The sequence below is a fragment of the Pelodiscus sinensis genome, chromosome 18 (genome assembly GCF_049634645.1).
Source record: "Pelodiscus sinensis isolate JC-2024 chromosome 18, ASM4963464v1, whole genome shotgun sequence".
Taxonomy (NCBI): Eukaryota; Metazoa; Chordata; order Testudines; family Trionychidae; genus Pelodiscus; species Pelodiscus sinensis.
This window is the reverse complement of record NC_134728.1, coordinates 7,276,260-7,296,097: the sequence shown is the minus strand read 5'-3', so window position 1 is coordinate 7,296,097 and position 19,838 is coordinate 7,276,260. Positions and strand designations below refer to the sequence as shown.

Below are 19,838 nucleotides of genomic sequence, written 5' to 3'. Positions count from 1 at the left end.
TCTTGCTAGTGTAGCTTGTCCTGTTCACTAGCCCAGTATGAGCTTATTCAACATAGTGGAAGCCTTCTGACTTTGTACACAACTTTGGGAGACTTGGCCTGAGGCTCCTTTGTGTGCTCTGTGTTGTGTGTCAGTGTGTGTACACCTCAGACCAGACCCACTCTCACAAACCACCAGGAACAGGCTTTCTTCTGGAAAGAACATAGAGCAGGATTCCAGTTCAGCAGCCTCCTCTCTGCTTGCAGCCTACCTGCTCTCACCTCTCTCAGTGCTGAGACCCTGCTGGGGGGCAGACAGGCCTGGCCTTTGGGCAAGGCAAGAGAGGCGGTTGCCTTGGGCCCTGCACATGCAGGACTCTGCACTGCCCAGCTCCTGTCCCCGCCCACACAGCCAGGAGCCATGCGGCTGTGTGGCTCAGCATGCTGCCTTGGGCCCCGCACACCCTTTGGCCAGGCCCGGGGGCAGAGATCACATCCTGGCAGGAACTAGGAAGTTTCATGCAGCATGAACCTGTTTGTAGTCCACAACTTGTCGTTCCCAGGGCAGCTCCTGAAACAGGCATGACCTTGGGCTACACTAGTTTGATCATACTCCAGCCCTATCAGAACTCACCCATAAGCAGGATAAAAGCCAGGTCAATATTTGAATAGAAGCCCTTCAGGGGACTTCTCCCAATAGATGCCTCAAGAAGTGATGTTGCCAATTCAGCATGTGGCCTTCTGCCCATTGTGCTAGTACTGAACAAGTTCTCCTGGTTGGGTTTAAGAAGCACAGAGCCGACAAAAGGTGTCATCTTTCAGGTGAGATGGAAAATGGAGGTCCTGACCACTCACAGCCACTAAAGTCATATTGACACCTGGATCTGGCCCAAATTTCAGCCCAGGTAATGACGTATTGCCTACCTCTGTCCAACCTTCAATTTTAGCTGGCTAAAATAGTCTCCATTTCCTACATTCATCTGGCAGGTGGACCAATGCTCACATTGTGCTGGAACCAGTACTTTTGATACTTGCATTGCATCCCTTTTTTTTTTTTTGTTTAAAGGGCTGGAGCACCACTCCAAGTTGTTCTTTAGAGGTTAGGTCCACCAATGGCTATTAGCCAAAATGGGTAGGAATCGTGTCCAAAGCCTCTGTTTCTCTGGAGGTGGGTGACAGGGGAGGGATCACATGAGGATTACCTGTTGTGTTCCTTCCCTCTGGGGCATCTGGTATAGGCCACTGTTGGCAGACAAGATATTGGGCTGGATGGATCATTGGTCTGACCCAGTATGGCCGTTCTTATGTTCTTTGCTTCACCCCACTGATGAATGAAGGGATCCCTCTACACTTAGTTTGTAAACCGTGTTAGACTGGAGTAGGACTCAGGCAATTTGGATCCTTTGCTAACACTGCCACAGACATGCTAGTTGAGCTTGGGCAAGTCATTTCACTGCTCTGTGCCTCAAAAGGATAATGACGATACTGACCTCTTTCATAAAATGCTTTGAGATCTGCGGGTGAAAAGTGTGACATAAGAGCTGGGTGATATTCTTTGGGATAAATGAATATAAATGTGTAAGTCACTGGGCCTCAGTTCTGCAAATACTCACACATGTGCTTAATTTTGGCTTCAATGGGACTGATCCCATAAATCAAGTTAAGCATGCATGTGTCACTTGTCTTCTCTACAAGATGGATTGATGCTGCGGCAATTTATCTACTGGGGATTGATTTAGCAGGTCTAACGAAGACCTGCTAAATCAACCACTGAATATGCTCCCGTCGATTCTGGTATGCCACTGGGACAAGCTGACAAGAAAGTTTCTCCCATCTACCCAGTGAAGAGTAGACAAAGCAGGTAGTCGACCTAAGGTGGGTTGACTCCAGCTATGTTTTTCACATACCTAAAGTGTGTACGTTAGGTCTACTTTAGCCTGTAGTGTAGACTTGCTTTAAGTGTTTGCAAGATCAGGGCTTAGTAGCTGAATATGATTTTAAATACACAAAAATTCATCCCCATTCTGCCTGAAGAATGACTTTGATAAGTAAATATATCCATGTTCATGGCTATAGCTGGACACTGATCCCTCTCAAACCTGTGCTTTATAATGCATGGATGTATTGTATAAAAGAGAATGTTTATTCCTTTTAAAATTTAATTCTGGTCTTGTCTCAGGGTGCCATGGAGATTGGCCATTTATATATAAGATAGACATTGTCACTGACCATTAAATCTTGATTTATTCCAAGTAAAAGATAAGGTAATTTAATGTAATGAATGCATCATATTTTGCTCTAAATAACCCACCGCTGCTTAGAAGTCTAACGAAGAAAACCAAACAACTGGCACAGCCTTGTTCACCCGTTCTCTTGACCTTGTTTTTTCCCCCCCTCTTAGTAATTATTTTGGAAATGTCCCTCTTCTTACTTCCATGAACAACAACAACCAAAGGAAAAAAAAAGTTGGAAGTGGCACATTATCTTTTAAATGACATATTTAGCCAGTTATTCAGACTATAATGAAGCCGCTTAATGAAGTCAATGTCCTTGAAAGTTCTTCATCAATTTTTTTCTCATCTGTCAGCATATCTACTTGCCGACACAATATTAATTAAACACAACATTTCCTGAAGTGTTGAAGTGAAGTCCCATCACTGATAATGAACAGGTTTAGGAAAGTCACATCCCAACAAAATTACTTTTTAAACCAGCCTTATTAAGCAGAAAATTAGACCTAAATCACCCTACAACAGCCTCATTAAAAGCCACTGATCCTTGGCTGCTTCTATGTTCTAACAACTTTAATTAGCAAACTGCTAGTCTATCTGCCATGATAAATGCTATTAATCTTACCTTTCATTTGCTTTCTCTTAACCTATCATTTGCCCACTTCGGGAGACACATGCTTCCACCAGAATTCATTTTATTTTGTATAATGTCCTTGTGAGGATGAAAAATGGTCTAGCTATGGGTTAAACATAGTGACCACCCTCCAACCCCCATTGTCCAGGGCTCATGATCTGTAGATCTCTGGGATAGTGGAAACAAAAAAATATAGTTGTTATATTTCTTGGACTAGTATATTTTCTGGCAGATACTTTGAACTTTAACTTGTCAGGCTTTCATGGTAAAATAGTTACAATGGATCATTTCCCTAACTGTTACTATACTTAAAGCTGGTAATTGTAATGGACTCAGATTAATTTTTTTTCTATGTATCTGTGAAAGTTCTGTCAGGGAAAACACTTTTAAAAATATCACAGCACTTTCAAATTCTAGCAGCTGAAGCTGTAACCTATAAGTAGCTTTTATATAGTGTGACAGCTTCACAGCTTCTTTAAAATTTGTTCATAGAAGCTACACAATATAGCACAACAAATAACATACTGTATTAGGTCACTTTCACATTATATTAGGCATGTGTACACCTAGAATGGTGCACAGAATAACGTATTTCAGAAATGCATTAGCATAAATACCATGCACTCAGATACAAAATACAACCTAACACATGCAATATGAGTTGTCTTTATTTTCCCAGTGTATGGTAATGTTCTTAATCTAGATCATAGAATTTTCAAGGTGGCATTTTCACTGTTCAGTTGTGATAGATAACACTGCTTAATTTTCATAACATCTGGCCAGGGGGGCAGACAGAGTTCCTGGAGGGGGTGGGGATGGCTCTGCACTCCTGGAATGGGTAGAGCCTCATGAAGGGACAGGGCTGAGGTTAGCCTCCCTCCCCCCATCAACCCTTTGGTGCTGCCCGGGGCAATTAAAAAAGGCCCAGGGTTTTGGCTGCTGCTACTGCCACAGCAGCAGGGGCTGAGAGCCCCAGGCCCTTTTAAATTGCTGGGCCTCCAAGCCATGGTATCCTTCGCTCTCTCTCTATTGGTAGTCCTGCATCTAGCCCACCAGCCTCGTATTGCAGCCACAACAATCACCATGTACCGTTTTCTTCGCAGCAACAGAAGCCTCTTCTCCAACCTGACCTCACTGATTTCTCGTATGGCTGCGAGAGAGTCAAGGCTGCTCTTGGACACCTGTGGTTTCCATAAGGCTTTTGGTGTTCTTTAGGTCTCTTTTCCAAAGGTAGGTCTTTGTTCAAGATAGCATCAGAGTGCCTGCTTATTTCTCATTGACTTCACTGGGACATAAGGCATGTGCTTAGCACCTTTTCTGAACAGCTGATGCTCCCTTTACTGTTCTTGTTCTGGTGGAGTACTGGAGTAGATGAGAGAATGCTCAGTGGTTGATGTATCGCGTCTAGTCTAGTATAAATCACTCTGCTAGACTGGATAAATCAACCCCCACTGGATTGATCACTGCCCGTCAATCCAGCAAGTTGTGAAGTCATGTCCTGTGGTGGAACAGCTATGTGCTGGCGGACAGGGTTCTTCTGTCTGTGTAGAAACACCACCTCCCTGAGTGATGGCAGATTGACAGAAGCATTCTTCAGTTGACTTAGCTGGCAAAGCTCTGGTGCTCATTGCTGTGGATTTTTTTACACCCTTGACTGCTGCAGCTATATCAATCCAACTTTTAAGAGTAAGCCAGCCCTTACAGTTGTCCTCGGACAGCATCACTTTCTTTCTCTCTCTAATAATTTGCACCGGGCCTTTGAGTGTTGGCTTGATAATTTTTCTGGTGTTTCCCACATCATTCCATAGTTCTCTGTATTACATTCAACCTCTATACAGCGGTCTGTACAGTATACTTTCCCCCCTATGTCATTGCTGTAGAACTTCTTTGCAAAACACCTTCTAGTATAGGAGTGAAACGTTTAGAAAGCTTGCAAGCTCAGTTTACTTTGAGCATCGTATTTAATCACTTCATTTTTTTCATCCCATCCTATTTAGTTGTTATGTTTGTCCATAATACACTTTCCCCCGGTTAGTTACTTTAATGATAGTTGCTTTTAATTACACACCTTACCAATGTTATTCTTAATGCTGATGTATTGTTTTTACTGGGCCCAGCTTACTTTAAAGGTAAGTCTTCTAAGCTTTTACCTTACAGCTTGGTTGTACCATTAGACCCTTATTGTTCTATATCACATTCCTGAAGTGTCTGAACAATGGGGAGAACACTGTTTAGGCTAGATTTCTGAGACAATCTCTCTGTAATAAGATCTTATTTTTCTTAAAATATGGTTAATGTGGGCTGAAGTGCCATCTCATAGGATTACTTAGCATTACACATTTTCCAAGATAGCTTGCTTCTTACACAGGCATAAAAACAAGCAACACATTCATTCATTCATTCACACACTTGCCAAAACATAACTAAATAACCCCTCTCTAAAATAACTGAGCTGTTTTTCCCATAGGGCATAAAAAGGATTGTTATTTCTGTTTGTAAATTCCTGACTGCTTTGATACCATGGTGAAGGTTGCTATATATCTAGGTAAAAAGAAAGCAAAAAAGTGAACAGCACTGAGGGGGAAAATATTTAATATTAATAGTAGGTTTCTATTCCAGCACCAGATATATTCATGCCTCAATTTAAATCCGACTTGGAGTTTTCCATATGCAGGCTCGAGATGGGTTTAAGTCAAAACTCTGGATTAAAAAGACCATAAATGTTTGGGGAGTTTTGAAATCTGAGTTTGAATCTGAAATAGCTCCCACATCCGAGTATCTGGGGAAAGTCAGATCTGGACTGAGATCCAAAACCAAAGCAAGTCCCTTTTCTGATACCCACAACAGTTGTCAGTCAAATGTAGCAGTGTGAAGGGTCATACAGGAAGCAGAAAGAAAATAAAAGAAAATTAAGAAAATTGTTATAAAATAAATCCAGATTTTCTGTTACTGAACTGGTTAGAAGCCTTGCTAGGGCTGTGAAGATATCCCTGACATCTCTACGAGGTGAGACCACTTTCTGTTTCCTGAGCCCAGCCTTCCAGATGCAGTCCCTCTCCTCTAAGTATGGATAGGTTTTTAGGTTGCTGTCTGAAAGATGTAGGCTTGAAATGCAAATTATTAGCATTGTAACTGCACAAACATGAATAGGAATCACATGTCTTTATAGCGTAAATGCCCCACTATTAGCATGTGCCTTTTCTTATTCTTATGGCTGTACAAATCTGTAAAATGGGGATAACGTACAGTGCTTTGAGATCTACTGATGAAAAGAGCTACGTAAGAGCTAGGTAGTATTATAACACATCTGGTGAGATTTGCCTTTTCGTCCGTTTTGAAGAACACAATTCTCTAGGCCTTAGACAGTGACTTTGAGTTTCTCTCACCCAAAAGCAACTTTCATGTCAGTTGTGAAAAGACCCTTTAAATTAGGGGGAAGAGGCAATGATTTCTTGCTTGCAGAGGTGAAGAAGTGAAGGCAGGAGTGGGCAATACTTTTTGATGGGGGGCCACTCCAAGATTTTGGTAAGTGGTCAAGGGCCGCACTTTTCTATGGAGGGGTCTGGGATGGACATTGGGTGCAGAAGGGAACTCGAGATAGGAACCTGGGGTGCAGGAGAGGGTGTGAGGTCTGAGAGGGAGTTTGGGTGAAGAAGGGAGTTATGATCTGGAGTAGGGGATTGGGGTGCAGGGTCTGGGAGGGGAATGGGTTCAAGAGAAGATTCTCGGCTGGGGGAGGGGTGTAGGAGGGGTCCAGGAGGGAGCGCAGGGTCCAGGAGGGAGCTGCAACCTGGAAGAAGGGGATACAGAGGATTTGGGTGGTGACCTGGGGCAGGGAGTTGGGGGAAGGGAGCTGAGGTGCCAGAGGAAGACTTAGTAGGCAGCTTCCGGCCAGCATCCCTGCAAGACCCTGAGGCAGGCTCATTGCCTGCCAGCAGTCCCAGACAGCTCAAAGCACCTGGCTTCTCCCTGTACATCTCTGCACCAGGCACCAGCAATGGAGAAGCGGGAGGGAGGAGAGAGGCTTTGCACACTACCTCCACCCCCAGAACAATCTCTCAGCTCCTTTTGGCCAGAGCTTAGAAATTCCCCCATATCCCTTTCCCCCACATGCCCAGAACAGAGAGCCACAGGGAGCAGCCAGCTGCTTAAGGCGACATGGGGCTGCTCTGTGCCTGAGGGTTCTGGCGGAGCATCCCATGGGCTGGATCTGGTGGCTGATCAACTGTTAGTGTGAGTCAATAGGATCCCCATGGATAGTTAGCACGTGGCAGGCTAGTGCAGGGTATTTTACACCCCAGTGTGCTGTGAACAAAATGTTCATGTAGAAGCCGTAAAGGGTCAGGATCTAATTTAGCTTGCTGACAGATCCCCACCTTGTCATCAACGTGTGGGGTCAACACAGGAGAACTTGGGAAGACTGGGAGCATAATCATGCAAACAGTGAAAGAAAGTTGGCTTTAAAATACTGCCCCAAAAGGTGACTGTCACAGGCCTGATTCCCCTCTTGCACCATGTAACTCCAGAGTAATGCTACTGAACTCAGTGGGTGGATACTGATGTAAAACTGGTGTAACAGAACGATAATCCCCCTCTTCCTTCCGAGGCAACAGCCCTTGGGTTGAGTTGTGCCCAAGATGCAAAAACCAGCAAAGGAGAGGCCCACGGACAGCCCTGGAAAGGTTTATTCAAATAGTGTCATTTCACATTCACAAGCTGGAATCTGGGTTGGAGCCTGCCACCTTCCACACTGCAGTAATCAGAAGTCATGGAAATTAACATACAACCCAGGAAAGTGATTACAAAGATGGATTTTGCCCAAGCATGTTTTCACATTGAGACAATTTAAAAAATGCTGGCCCAAGTCCTCTGACGAGGGTCTGTGGTGATCAGTGCAAGACCTGAGGGACAGAAGTTCAACAGGTGGCCTTTACATGCTTTTGTTGGGGATGGTTGGAAGTAGCCTCTTGTATAAATTCAAGCTGGTGCTGCCTCAGGTCTGTAAGGGGCTGTTCTCACCGCAGGGGATTGCTGAGAAGCAGGGACCTAGCCAGATCCTCTTTTTTTGTCTTTGCTGCAAAGGATGCCATGGGGTGATATGTGAGACACCACACCGGTAGAGGGGCTTAATTCCACCCAGACAGACACAGAGGAAAAAATGATTGTGTCAGTATTATTGGGAAAGCCATGTCATGTACAGATAACAGCAAACAGCTGCAAATCAGGAAGTTCCTGGGTTCAAATAGGTGGAGCCATTCACTGTCACCGTGTGGCTGTTGGTGGACTTCCTGATCTTCTTATGCCTCAAGCCACCATAGTCAGAAACAGAAGAAGGCAAGTCTACGCTACGGGGTAATGTCGACCTAAGGTACTCAGCTCCGCCTATGTCAACAGTATAGCTGGCGTCGGTGTACCTGAGGTCAAGGTGCTGTGGAGTCAACAGGAGAAATTGTGGTTGCCTCCTCTCAAAAAAAGATATCTTGGCATTGGAAAAGTTTCAGAAAAGAGCAAAAAAATGATAAGGGGTTTGGAACGGCTGGTCTTTTTAGCTTGGAAAAGAGATGACTAAGGGGGGATAGGATAGAGGTTTATAAAATCATGACAGGTGTGGAGAAAGTGAATGAAGAAGAATGATTATTGCAGGGGTGGGGAACCTAAGTCCTGGGGGCCGGATGCAGCACCTGGGTTGCTTGGATCTGGCCGCTGAAGCTTAGTGTCTCCCCCAGCATCGGGGAGCCTGCGCTGGTAATTTAGCCCCTCCACTACCTCCCCTTAGCCCTTAGCCCTGCCTGATTTTTCTGTGCGTCAGCAGCCCCCAACCCAAAAAAGGTTCCCCACACCTGATTTACTCCTTCCCATAACACAAGAATTAGGGGTTATCAAATGAAATCAATAGGCAGCAGGTTTAAAATAAACAAAAGAAAGTATTTTCACACAACACACAGTCCACCTGTGGAACTCCTTGCCAGAGGATGTTGTGAAGTCCAAGACTATATCAGGGTTCAAAAAAGAGCTAGATAAATTCCTGGAGGGTAGGTCCATCAATGGCTGTTAGTCAGGATGAGAAGGGATGGTGTCCTTCACCTCTGTGAGAGACTGGAAACAGATAATGGGGGATAGATCAGATGATGATTACCTGTTCTGTTCCTTCCCTCTGGGGCAACTGGCATTGGTCACTGTTGGAGGACAGGATGCTGGGTTGGGTGGACCTTTGGTCTGATCCAGTATGGCCATTCTTATATTCTCGTTTTGGGAAGTACTGGAGTTGACAAGAGAATGATCAGTGGTTGATTTAGCAAGTCTTTACTAAACCCACTAAATCAACCCCTGCGGAATTGATTGCCACAGCGTAGATCTCCTGGTAAGTGTATACCTGTCTTAGGGTATGTCTACACTACCCCGCTAGTTCGAACTAGCGGGGTAATGTAGGCATACCGCACTTGCAAATGAAGCCCGGGATTTGAATTTCCCGGGCTTCATTTGCATAAGCGGGGCGCCGCCATTTTTAAAACCCCGCTCGTTTGAACCCCGTGCAGCGCAGCTACACGGGGCACGAACTAGGTAGTTTGAACTAGGCTTCCTAGTTCGAACTACCATTACTCCTCATTTCACGAGGAGTAACGGCAGTTCGAACTAGGAAGCCTAGTTCGAACTACCTAGTTCATGCCCCGTGTAGCCGCGCTGCACGGGGTTCGAACGAGCGGGGTTTTAAAAATGGCGGCGCCCGCTTATGCAAATGAAGCCCGGGAAATTCAAATCCCGGGCTTCATTTGCAAGTGCGGTATGCCTACATTACCCCGCTAGTTCGAACTAGGAGGGTAGTGTAGACATACCCTTAAATTAAAAAAAAAAAAGGCTATTACTGAAATCCAGATGCTGCACATGAGCTCAGCTAATCTGAGAAAAAGAAATAAGAAATACAAACGCACACACATACCTCTTTGAATTAACAGGGAGAAAGAACAACTATTCAACTACATACATTTCACACGTTTTCTTGAAAACTCTCCGTTCTTTAGTTTTGTTTCCATTTAAGAGTCAGATTGTGAACTCCTTACTTCCAGTGGAACTGCTTGTGTGAATAACTACTTACCGCTGCAAGTGAAGAGTTCACAGTCTACTCCTATTCTGCGGTCAAGTTCCCATGATGATCAAAAATAAGGAAAAGGAAAGTTGTCTCTTAAAGGATTTCTTCTTCCTCCTCCTCCGGCCCCATCTTGTTAATGAAATAAAACGTAAATGGCTATCAAGCCCCAGACCACTGAAAATAAAGGTCCACAAAGATTTCTGTTAAAGTTCACAGAAAAAAAAAAGTATACTGTTATGTATTGCTGCAAGCGAGTCTAGTGCTTCTCTTTGCCAGGGGAGGCCTGATAGAAGATGTGAGTAGTACAGGAATGAACTTGCACAGCTAGTACATTCTCCTGACACCTGTATTATTCCATACAGTGCCATGTTTAATCACAAAAGAGAATGTTAGAAGTAATAGAGCTCCTGTAACTAAAATGTTTTCTGCTCTCAAATCTTTTAGATGCTGACTGAGGCAACAGGGAAGAAAAGCCAAGGGGAGAAAACTTGTTATAAGTAAAATCATATTTTCTTGGACACTGGAAAGTATGTAAACTAACCCAGAGGCCTCCAAGTCAGCAGCCATTTTAACATTTTTCAAGAGATTTTCATCTTTTCCCCCTACAGTCTCAGTTCTTTTCTAAATACTGAGCATGCCCACTGTGGCTGTCATTTGTTTAGTCAACTTTACACTGAAGCTGCCAGGAGATAAGAATTATTTAAGGCAATATGATTCTCAAATCGGTGGCATAAGGATTTTTCCAGGACATCTCTTGTGACTAGCACAATGGATTACACTGAATATTACCAGGTTCTGAGTGACTCAAAAATGACACAGTTGAAGTATTTGGATGGAGCCAGTGTGACAAAATAGGAAAGATAAAAAACAACAAACAAAAACAAAAAAGAAAAAATCATCAATGATCTGATCCAAGCCATGAATTGATTTTCTGAAAAAAAATGAAGTGAATATGATTAGAAATTGTTTCTTTCTTCAAAGTCCATGTTTTCATTGTATTGTCACTTTGTGCCGGCTAGCGCAGTTTTGAAGTAATAGTTTGTAAGTATGTGCAATGTATTTAGTCTCTAGCATTATCAAATTATGTGTTCTGTGAGATTAAGTGCAATTTCAGAATAGTTTCATACAAAACCAAACCTAAATGAAATGGTCACAGTTCATGTGTATATATAAATAAGCTATCGATACAGATCACACATATACTTCCCTATGTGTTTATAAATGTTTGTGAATATGTCATATCATAACCATGCACACATACGTATTATGTGAATATTACACATACATATTACGTGTGTGTGAATATACACCAAGATATACACCCACATGACTACAGATGAATTTATAATTTTTTTCCTCAATGATCGATTGGCCTGCCATTTACTTGAAGGTGAATAAATGATAATTTGCCTACTGGTCTCACTAAGGAAGAAGAAACATTTCTACAGTATATACAAAAGTTCAGCACTAGTAAATTCCTACAAACACCATTACTCTGATTACTGTTTCTGCAGAGATATGCCTGCCTCATTGTCATTTCTGATACTACATCAAGCGGAGGCTGGTGGGTTCCCAGTGGTGTTGTCGCCCAGTCAAATATGACCTTTTTTGGGTGACCGCGTTCAGGTTCTGGTGGAGATTTTTCCTTTGCCTTTGTGAACACGTTAATATTAAAAATTATAGAGCCTAAGATGCTAAGCAAAGTTTAAAGCATGAAAATTAAGTAGGATTATTTCATTAGCTTTGCAACTTTTGTGTAACTGGTAGTAAAAATGAAGAGGGGGGAATAGATATTTGGATGTGGTAAATTTTAAGCCACATAATGGTGGCGATAAAAATCCATAATGTCAGTTGCCTTGTGGCAATCAGCAAACATTTCGCATTATGCTTGCATCTTAGGGTTTGCGGCCAAAAAACAGATTTGCCTCTGTCTCATTAAAATAACGAATGCAGTCCGAATGGATCTGAAATGATTCACTGTACGTCACACTAAATCACGACGCTTTTTGGAACCAACTGACTATGGCCTCATTCCTTTAGACAAAAGTGGGCTTGGAGGAAAAACTGTGGTGATGTTTTTTTTGTTCAGCCATGTTCTTCTCTTTGAAATACTTAAGGCAAAAGAGCAGATAGATTTTTCCCACTGGTAGCTTATGAGGATTGGGTTATATTATTAAATCTAAATTTTTTTCATACAGATTAATGAACAAAACATTAATGGTAGTGCAGGAGATTAGAGGTTAATCATAAACACAAATTTGATTTTTAAGGCTAATTTTACTGAACATAAATCATTGTGATTAGAGATTTAACAGTGTAACTAACTTATTTACAGGATACAAACACAGAATTTTGAATTATTCTGTAAATGTAATACGTTTGAATACTTGTTTATTCTCATACCACATTATATGCATCCTTACATATTTGTGGTTTACCTTGTGTTAGGCTTACATCAGTTTCCCTATCTTCCATAAAATATATCACAAGAATACTGCAAAGAAATTGTTGTCTTCATTTGCACAGACAAAATTATTATTTAGACAAACATGTTTGTTTTAGTTTCAATATTAATATTTAAGAATGTAAGCACACTGCTTTAATGAATTTGGGGAACAAATATTAAATTAAGTTTTAGTGTTTGTAGAGTTGATTAGGAAAATTTTAAAGGTTAAATTGGATTACTTGAAAATTACCTCATATATAAATAGGTAAACAATTTCAGAAATTAAATTTTAAGAAACAGGCATATGTTTATTGATTCATGAATACATTCTAGCCTTTTTTATCAGAGGAAAAATTAACCAGAATCATGGTGAAAATAATATTTTGAAGATTGTGGTAAGTGAATGGCAGAAATCTCAAATATGGATTTGAAAAGAATCAACATAGAGTAGGGTATTTTTTCCATGTTGCTGATTGGTTTATTTTATAATTGTATACTTCAGTTTAATGACAGAACATTGTACCTTGATACAAGCTGTTCTAGATAACTGCAAGATAGCAGCATTTTTAAAATTTGAGTAACATAGGTTTCTAATTTAGTAGGAAAATATTTTGTTATATTTATATTGGGAATTTTACATTTCAGATATAAGAAGAATTGTATGAGAAACATCCATGGTATGACTGGTTTAAAACATCACAAATCCCTCTTTTTCATTTCCCATTGAACAGGAGACTGAAGGGGATTAAAGACTAAAGACATATCACAAACAAATTTACATTATCAAAATTACTGTAATCAGTCTTTTCTGCATTAATAAGGATTTAATAAAACTTTCTGATTTGCAGACCAATCAAAACTGTCAGAAAATAGATAGTGGAGTGAAAGCAGAATTTTAATTAAAATTGTTTTGTGCATTACATTAAAAAAATATTTGTATTAACTTACTGTAAAATTAGAAGTTGGGTTACAAAGTGCATCTAATAATGTAAATTACTTTTAAGAATGTGATAAAACCAAATCTTTCACATCTGGAATAACATCAATGGAAATTTATTTGTAGGTTTATGCAAATATTTGCAATTTTTGCAAATCTACACCAGCCTAACACCAACTAAACAATCTTGTTTTATTTTGCAGAGGAGATGCAGTACCTTTCTGTCCTGCTAAATATGAACATCTTACTTTAAACCACAGCATTGGTACTCCAGTTTAGATGACTTAATTAAAAAAAATGATGCAAATTCTTTGTAGGCTTCAGTTTAGGATCTTTGGTATTGTATATTAATATGTACAATATTTTACCGTTATCTCCTAGTCTTTTGCAAGGATGGTCTCTGAGCTAAATATCTTATCATTCAACTATTCTTTTTTTTTTGGTCTTCATAACCCTAAATGCCTGGTTTTGGTCTTGGAGACCGAATCACTGGAAATAGTCTCTGTTTTGGAAAAAGAAGCTAGGAACTTACTATGGTGGGACTTTGAGCTTCCAACTTAAATACCACTACGCCAAGACACAGTTGGCAATACCTGGGTTTGCTCTAAGGAAGTATATAGAAGCAGCACACTGAGGCCTACATCCACCAGTGGTCCATGCTTTGTAACCATGATGCAGGTTAAAAATGGTACAGGAACAAACCCTGAATGCATTTTCCTGCATCTTTTGATTCTGTATACAATAAATAGAGCCACATTGTCTTGATGTCAGTTCATAATTTGAGATCTGTAAAGCAATGGCTTTGCTGTCATCAATAAGACGCTTCACAAATTACTGCAGTGGAAGTAGGATTGGCCCTACATCCACTATCTTCTTATAAACATCAAGCCTATTACAACCATAAACTATAGAACTATATGCCAAAGAATGAATGCCACAAAGATCTAGAATTCCAACTAAAAATGTGATAACACTGACTTCTTTGGGAATTCAGAGAAGCACAAACAACAATGCCGCACCTTCCATTTGCCTGGTTTTAGCAGAAAATTGGATACTGATGATGGCTATAGCGTAGCATAAGGCTTCATTACCTTTATTACATTTCATAAGTTATAACTGAATGGGTTTCAGCAAAAAGATATTAAAAGCAGACCACTGTATTCTGGATTTTGCATGTTCAAACCTGTTGCATTCCTGTGTTTGGTTAATCAAGTTTTTATTTTGTAATCTAAAGAACACTTCAGCTAAGATTTGACAGTAGCAATGCAAATTGACTACTTTTTCCAACACATATTTAATAAGATTATACTGATTAGAAAAAATATTGGTTTTGGTTAGTAACTAATATTAGATATCTTAAAAGAAATGGATGCCTGAAAACTGTTTCCCTCTTTGCTAGTCACTCTAAAGGTGTTTTAGAGTTAAAGTTTGGGAAACTAAACAGAACAAGAAAACAATAATTTTCATTAAAGCTGGCATTCAGTGTGTTTTCTTTTAAGCAGAACAGTAATGAGATAATTAATAGATTCATATACACAAGTTGCATTTCAGTATTATCTGAAAATACAGCACAATTAATATGAAAATGAAGGCTAGAGAAGAGAAAAAGAAGAGTGTTTTAACAGAGAAAAAAGGGTTCTCAAAATTTCAAAATCCTTCTTTTGTACCTCGTAAAATCACTGAATGCTACAGAATTAATTCTCATATAAAATACAAAATAGAACTTGAACTACAAAGGATTTTTAGTAGGATATTGTCAATGAAATGCAATGCAAGATTAACTCTGAAGATACCATTTCCTCAAATGCAATATTCTAGCATTAGGTGTTTCTAGAGAAGTAGGGCACAACCCGATTGTTTTCATCCAAAGTTAGGATTTATCGTCATGGATACTTTGGCGGCATTACGAATATAAAATAATTTAAACAGAAACAGTCACCTTCTAGTTAACAAGAAACTGTAGAAGGGTTCAATATGTGTTCCTTCCAGTTGCTTGCCTGTATAAAAGTTTGTAAGTTTTGCAGACGCTGTTAGTTGGACACAATTTATCCTAGTGCCTACTTTTCAGACTAACCACTAAGTAATTATGGTTTATTAAATTCTAGTTAAACACTATACTGGTATTATATGCAGGAAAGAAAGAGGAAATAAATTTATTTTCTCCGTGTCTAAATTATAAAGTTCACCTTTCTTGGTGTGTATTTTTAGATGCATTTTAGGGATTATTTTGACATAACTGTGGTGAATTCTATACTTCTGTTTGAGAATATCCAGCACTCTAAAATTACTCAGATGCTCTAACCTTCCCACATTTCCATATAATTTTCTTTATCACAGGTTTTATCTTCTGTGTTTGAAATTCCATTTTTATTCTTCTGGGTATAAGAGCATTTAATTAAAAATTGGTTATGAGCAGTTCTGAAAATCTCATGGTTCTTTGGAATGTGGATATTTAATCTGAGAAAAGATATGACAAAATAAGGAAGCATTTTTTTTTACTGGAAAAAGTGAGAGAAAAGATAATCAATCAAGTTATTGTTCTACATACACCTTATATCTAACACTATAATTTCCCTTAGTTATGCAGTTACAGAATTAGTCCATTTTTTCTGTCATAATGATCAGAAAAAGAAGTCATTATCAATCTCACTGTTATTAATGATTGTCTCTGTTTGCAATATGAAACCTGTAAATACTGTGTTCTACAGCTATTTTAATAGGACTGGAAATGTAGCAATCAAACTATTCTGCATTTAAATAACCCCAACTGCTCCATTTCCAGGGCTTTCAGCGAGAATTAATAAATGTTTATTGTAAAATCATGTTTTAGTGTTAAATTGAACCTTTGTTGCAAATCATTTCTGGCACTCACTCAGCTTGCAGAATTTAAAACTATCTTTGCTGATTTGCATTTCCCAGTCATTTTTGCTTCCGCAATGGTTCTTGCCTTTAGTTTTGTCAGAAGTGTTTTAAACATACTTTTGAGTCTCATCTCTTTCTCTTTGTCTTGACACATAAAAAACAGATAAACTGGTTTTCTGGAAAAAAAAAAAGGAAGGATGAAGAAATAAAAATGGAAATGAGTAGAAGCCAGTTTTAAGCATATGTCTGTCCGAATGAGGCTTAATCACACACTTCATTTTGCAAATACAAAAGTCTTTTGGAAATGTATTAATTAAAATTAAATACTACAGACAAGCAGCTTTAGAGGGACTGCAGTCCTCTCCAAATTAGCATAACACTGGCGACAGCCATGGAAATTGGTTTAATAACCCTAAATAGTTACACCCCATTTCTAACACAAATGGCCGTGACAGGTCTAGCCCCTGAGGCTGCTACTGTACCAGTTTACGTGGTCGCTCTGACATTGGGCGGTGGGTATTCCTGTCTGAACACAAAACACAGAATGCATCTCAATTATTGTTATGCAATGATTTGTGAAGCATACAAGACATAAGAGCATTAAAAAAATCCTAACAATTTAGGGACCAGGGACAGAGCCCACTTGGTAACTTGTGCCAATGTGACAGGCTTGGAGCAAGCTTTTAGTTTTGCAATCACAGTGGGCCAAGCTTTCAACATAGTAGAGGATCAGGAGTTACAGACACAACAGAGGACCAAGCAAATAGAATAGCAATGATTTCAAACAATCCTTTAGAGTCTTCTCTGACACTGTGCTCTGAGCATTAAACTTTTACAAAAATAACCGCAAAGGTGTTCCCTTCTAATAAAGCTGCAGCTTTGAAGTCAGACTTTAGTTAAGTGTCCAAATGCACAAACTCAAACAACCTATGCCCAGTCTACATCACTTTAAATGACACGAGGAAACCACTCCTCCCCCTCCCCCAAGATTTATGGGATAAGTAAAAGAAAAAGTATATTGAAATGGAGTTTAATCCCCAATGGTTCTTTTTACACTTAATCACTCACCCAACTTCTACCAGTCTAATCCTTTCCAAATGATGCTCCTTTACATTGATATCACCATTTATTTTGCTTAGACTGCCAACTGCTTTAGAGAGATGTAGAACAGAGAGAGTGGTTATTTGTGTCTTTTATTTGTTATAAATACATATAAATATGTCCAGCGACTTTGTGTTTTGTTTACCAAAGAAGAGCAATGACTTTGGAAAGTCACCTGGAAAACCCAAGGAAGCTGAGAAACAGGCAAAAAAAGCAGGCAACAGTGTACAATCAAAAGATCTTTGTCAGTCCAAGAATGGGTTCTTAACTTGGAAAGAAACTCATACAATTGTAAAGTTTCCATGGTTTTACCAACACCACCAAAAACCAAAACCTGAGAGATGATTAGATGGCATTTAATTTAATTCGTGGGCACTCTCTATTAGAGCTGCCTACGTAATACATTACCCTCCCCCTTTTTTTTATAAGTGATTTTGCATTCTGAAAACATTGCATAGTTTTTACTCAGGTTGATCAATCCAAAAGAAAACTCACTGAGATTCCCATTTCCAGATTTTCTCTCTTTTTGCTCTCGCTGTGTGTTTTCAAAACTTTGTTTAAACGGGCCGAAAACTTTACGGGTCAAAGCAAGTTGCCAGGCAAAAGGAACGCTCAAAGTTAATCCGTGAGCAGGTTGGGAAGAAAATAAATAAATAAAAAAACCCGCTTCCCAAAGTTGCAAGCAGCACGACTGCTTCAAAACCATGGAAGGGGGTGGGGAGCATTTTACAGCACTTTAGCCAAAAGAACTTGCAAACGGCGGGGTGGATTTGTCCAAACAGCTTTCAAATACCTCCGAATGAGCGCGCGAAAGAAAGAACCTGGATTTAAAAAAAATAAAAAATTAAAAAGGGAGAAACTTAACTGATGGTTGGAAGCCAGGGCGGATGGAGTGGCAAGAAAAGCGGGCAGGCAAAAGAAATCAAGGCTTATCAGTGCAGTGTTTGCAGAGCGCGGAGGCTGTCCCAGCGGGGAAGGCAGTGCATTTCTCAGAGCAGCTGGGCAGGGCGGTGCCAGAGAAGGGGTACACCGCGGACTGTCCGAAAGGGTTCAGGGTGGCCGGGAGAGGGGCGCTGAGGGTCTGCCCTTGGTTCAGATAGGCCACCAGCCGCCTCATCTCCTCCAGAGCCTGCGCCTGCATGAGGATGTAGTTCTTGGCCAGCAGCAGCGTGGCGATTTTGGAGAGTTTCCTCACCGAGGGGCTGTGGGCGTAGGGGATGACCGAGCGCAGCCCGTCCAGCGCATCGTTCAAGTCGTGCATGCGCCTCCTCTCCCGGGCGTTGATGCTGAGCCTCAGCGAGCGCTGCTCCTTGGGCTTCTTCCCCAGGGCGCCCGCCTTCAGCTTGGCGTCCCGAGCGTAGGCCGGGCTGCCCTGGGCCGGCTCGAAGGCGTCTTCCTCCTCCCCGCTCTGCTCGCCGCTGCTCTCCGCCGACTTGCCCAGCGCGCCGGGGTGGAACGCTGCGCCGCCGCCCGCGCCCGGGTAGCCCAGCTGGCTCTCGCCCGCGCCGCGCCCCGAGCTGTAGGCGAAGGCTGCCTGGCCGAAGCCCGGAGCCAGGGCCAGGTAGGGGTCGCTGCCCAGGGACTTCAGCTCGGCCATCGCCTTCTCGGGCAGGTCCCCGGAGCCCGGGAAGAGCTCGGCTGCCTGGGCCACACTCATGGGCGCTCGGGGCACTTTGCCAAGCGCCGGCCAGGCTCGCTGCGCTTCCCCCCGTCTGCGCCCCTCCTGCGCGGCGCGGCGCCTTCCCCTGTCTGCGCGGCGCCCTGGTGGATCGCGGGGTTGGTGCTTCCCTCCTGCTGCGGCGGGGGAGGGGGAGGAGGGCGATCTGCGCCCCTCCTGCGCCCCGCTGGGATCTCGGCTTTGCGCGCCCCCTCCTGCGCCCCGCTGAGATCTCGGCTTTGCGCGCCCCCTCCTGCGCCCGCTCTGTGTGTCTGTGTGTCTGTCAGTGGCTTGTTCAGGACCTGTCTGGCACCGCGCTGTGCCGTGGCTGGGGGGCGGGATATGAATCATCTATCTCCCTTCCCAGCCGCCCGTTATATTACAGAGAGGGGCCCGCTGGGATTCCCCCGCCGCCCAATCAGAGAGATCTCGTTAATTAATCGTATGGTGTGGCATTCAAGAACAGGCAGGAGAAGCCAAGGTAGTGACCGGCCCGTGGCTACTTAACACCAAGGCAGCGCGCTGCCCTCTTCCCCCCCAAAAAAGAGCCCCGGGGCTCCTTTCCGCCAGCCCGGCGGAGTTTCCGTGCGCCCTTTGCAGCTTCTGCTGCCCGGAGCCCCGTGGGAGCGGCCCAGCAGGCCGGGGGGAGGGGGGGAGTGATGATCTGCAGGCAGATTCCTCTCTGGGATCGCTTCCAAACGGGCACGCAGTCTGGGCTGGGTTTTTGTGCCCCCCCAAGCCGGGACCCGCCCCGCTTCCTTCCTCCCGGCCGCCGCTTGCAGGGCTGGAGTTTGAGCCACTCCGCCCTGTGCAGCCGGGTATCCCAGCGGCAGCGTCCCGCCTGTCACAGGGCAGACCAGCGTGGGACCCCCCGCTCGCTTTGGAGGAGGAAACTCAGTACTGGA

General features: G+C 42.3%; 1 protein-coding gene across 1 annotated transcript; it reads right to left on the bottom strand.

Moving 5' to 3' along the window:
* Positions 1 to 17,304: 17,304 nt before the first annotated feature.
* On the bottom strand, positions 17,305 to 19,031 carry BHLHE23 (basic helix-loop-helix family member e23). Its single transcript, XM_075900773.1, has one exon. It carries the CDS (start codon positions 18,931 to 18,933, stop codon positions 18,199 to 18,201), a length of 735 nt encoding a protein of 244 aa, XP_075756888.1. The 5' UTR covers positions 18,934 to 19,031; the 3' UTR covers positions 17,305 to 18,198.
* Between the last annotated feature and the right edge of the window lie 807 nt (positions 19,032 to 19,838).

What these genes read in the sequence shown, in the direction of transcription:
- BHLHE23 (XM_075900773.1), bottom strand. Translation starts at nt 18,933, where the DNA reads ATGAGTGTGGCCCAGGCAGCCGAGCTCTTCCCGGGCTCCGGGGACCTG.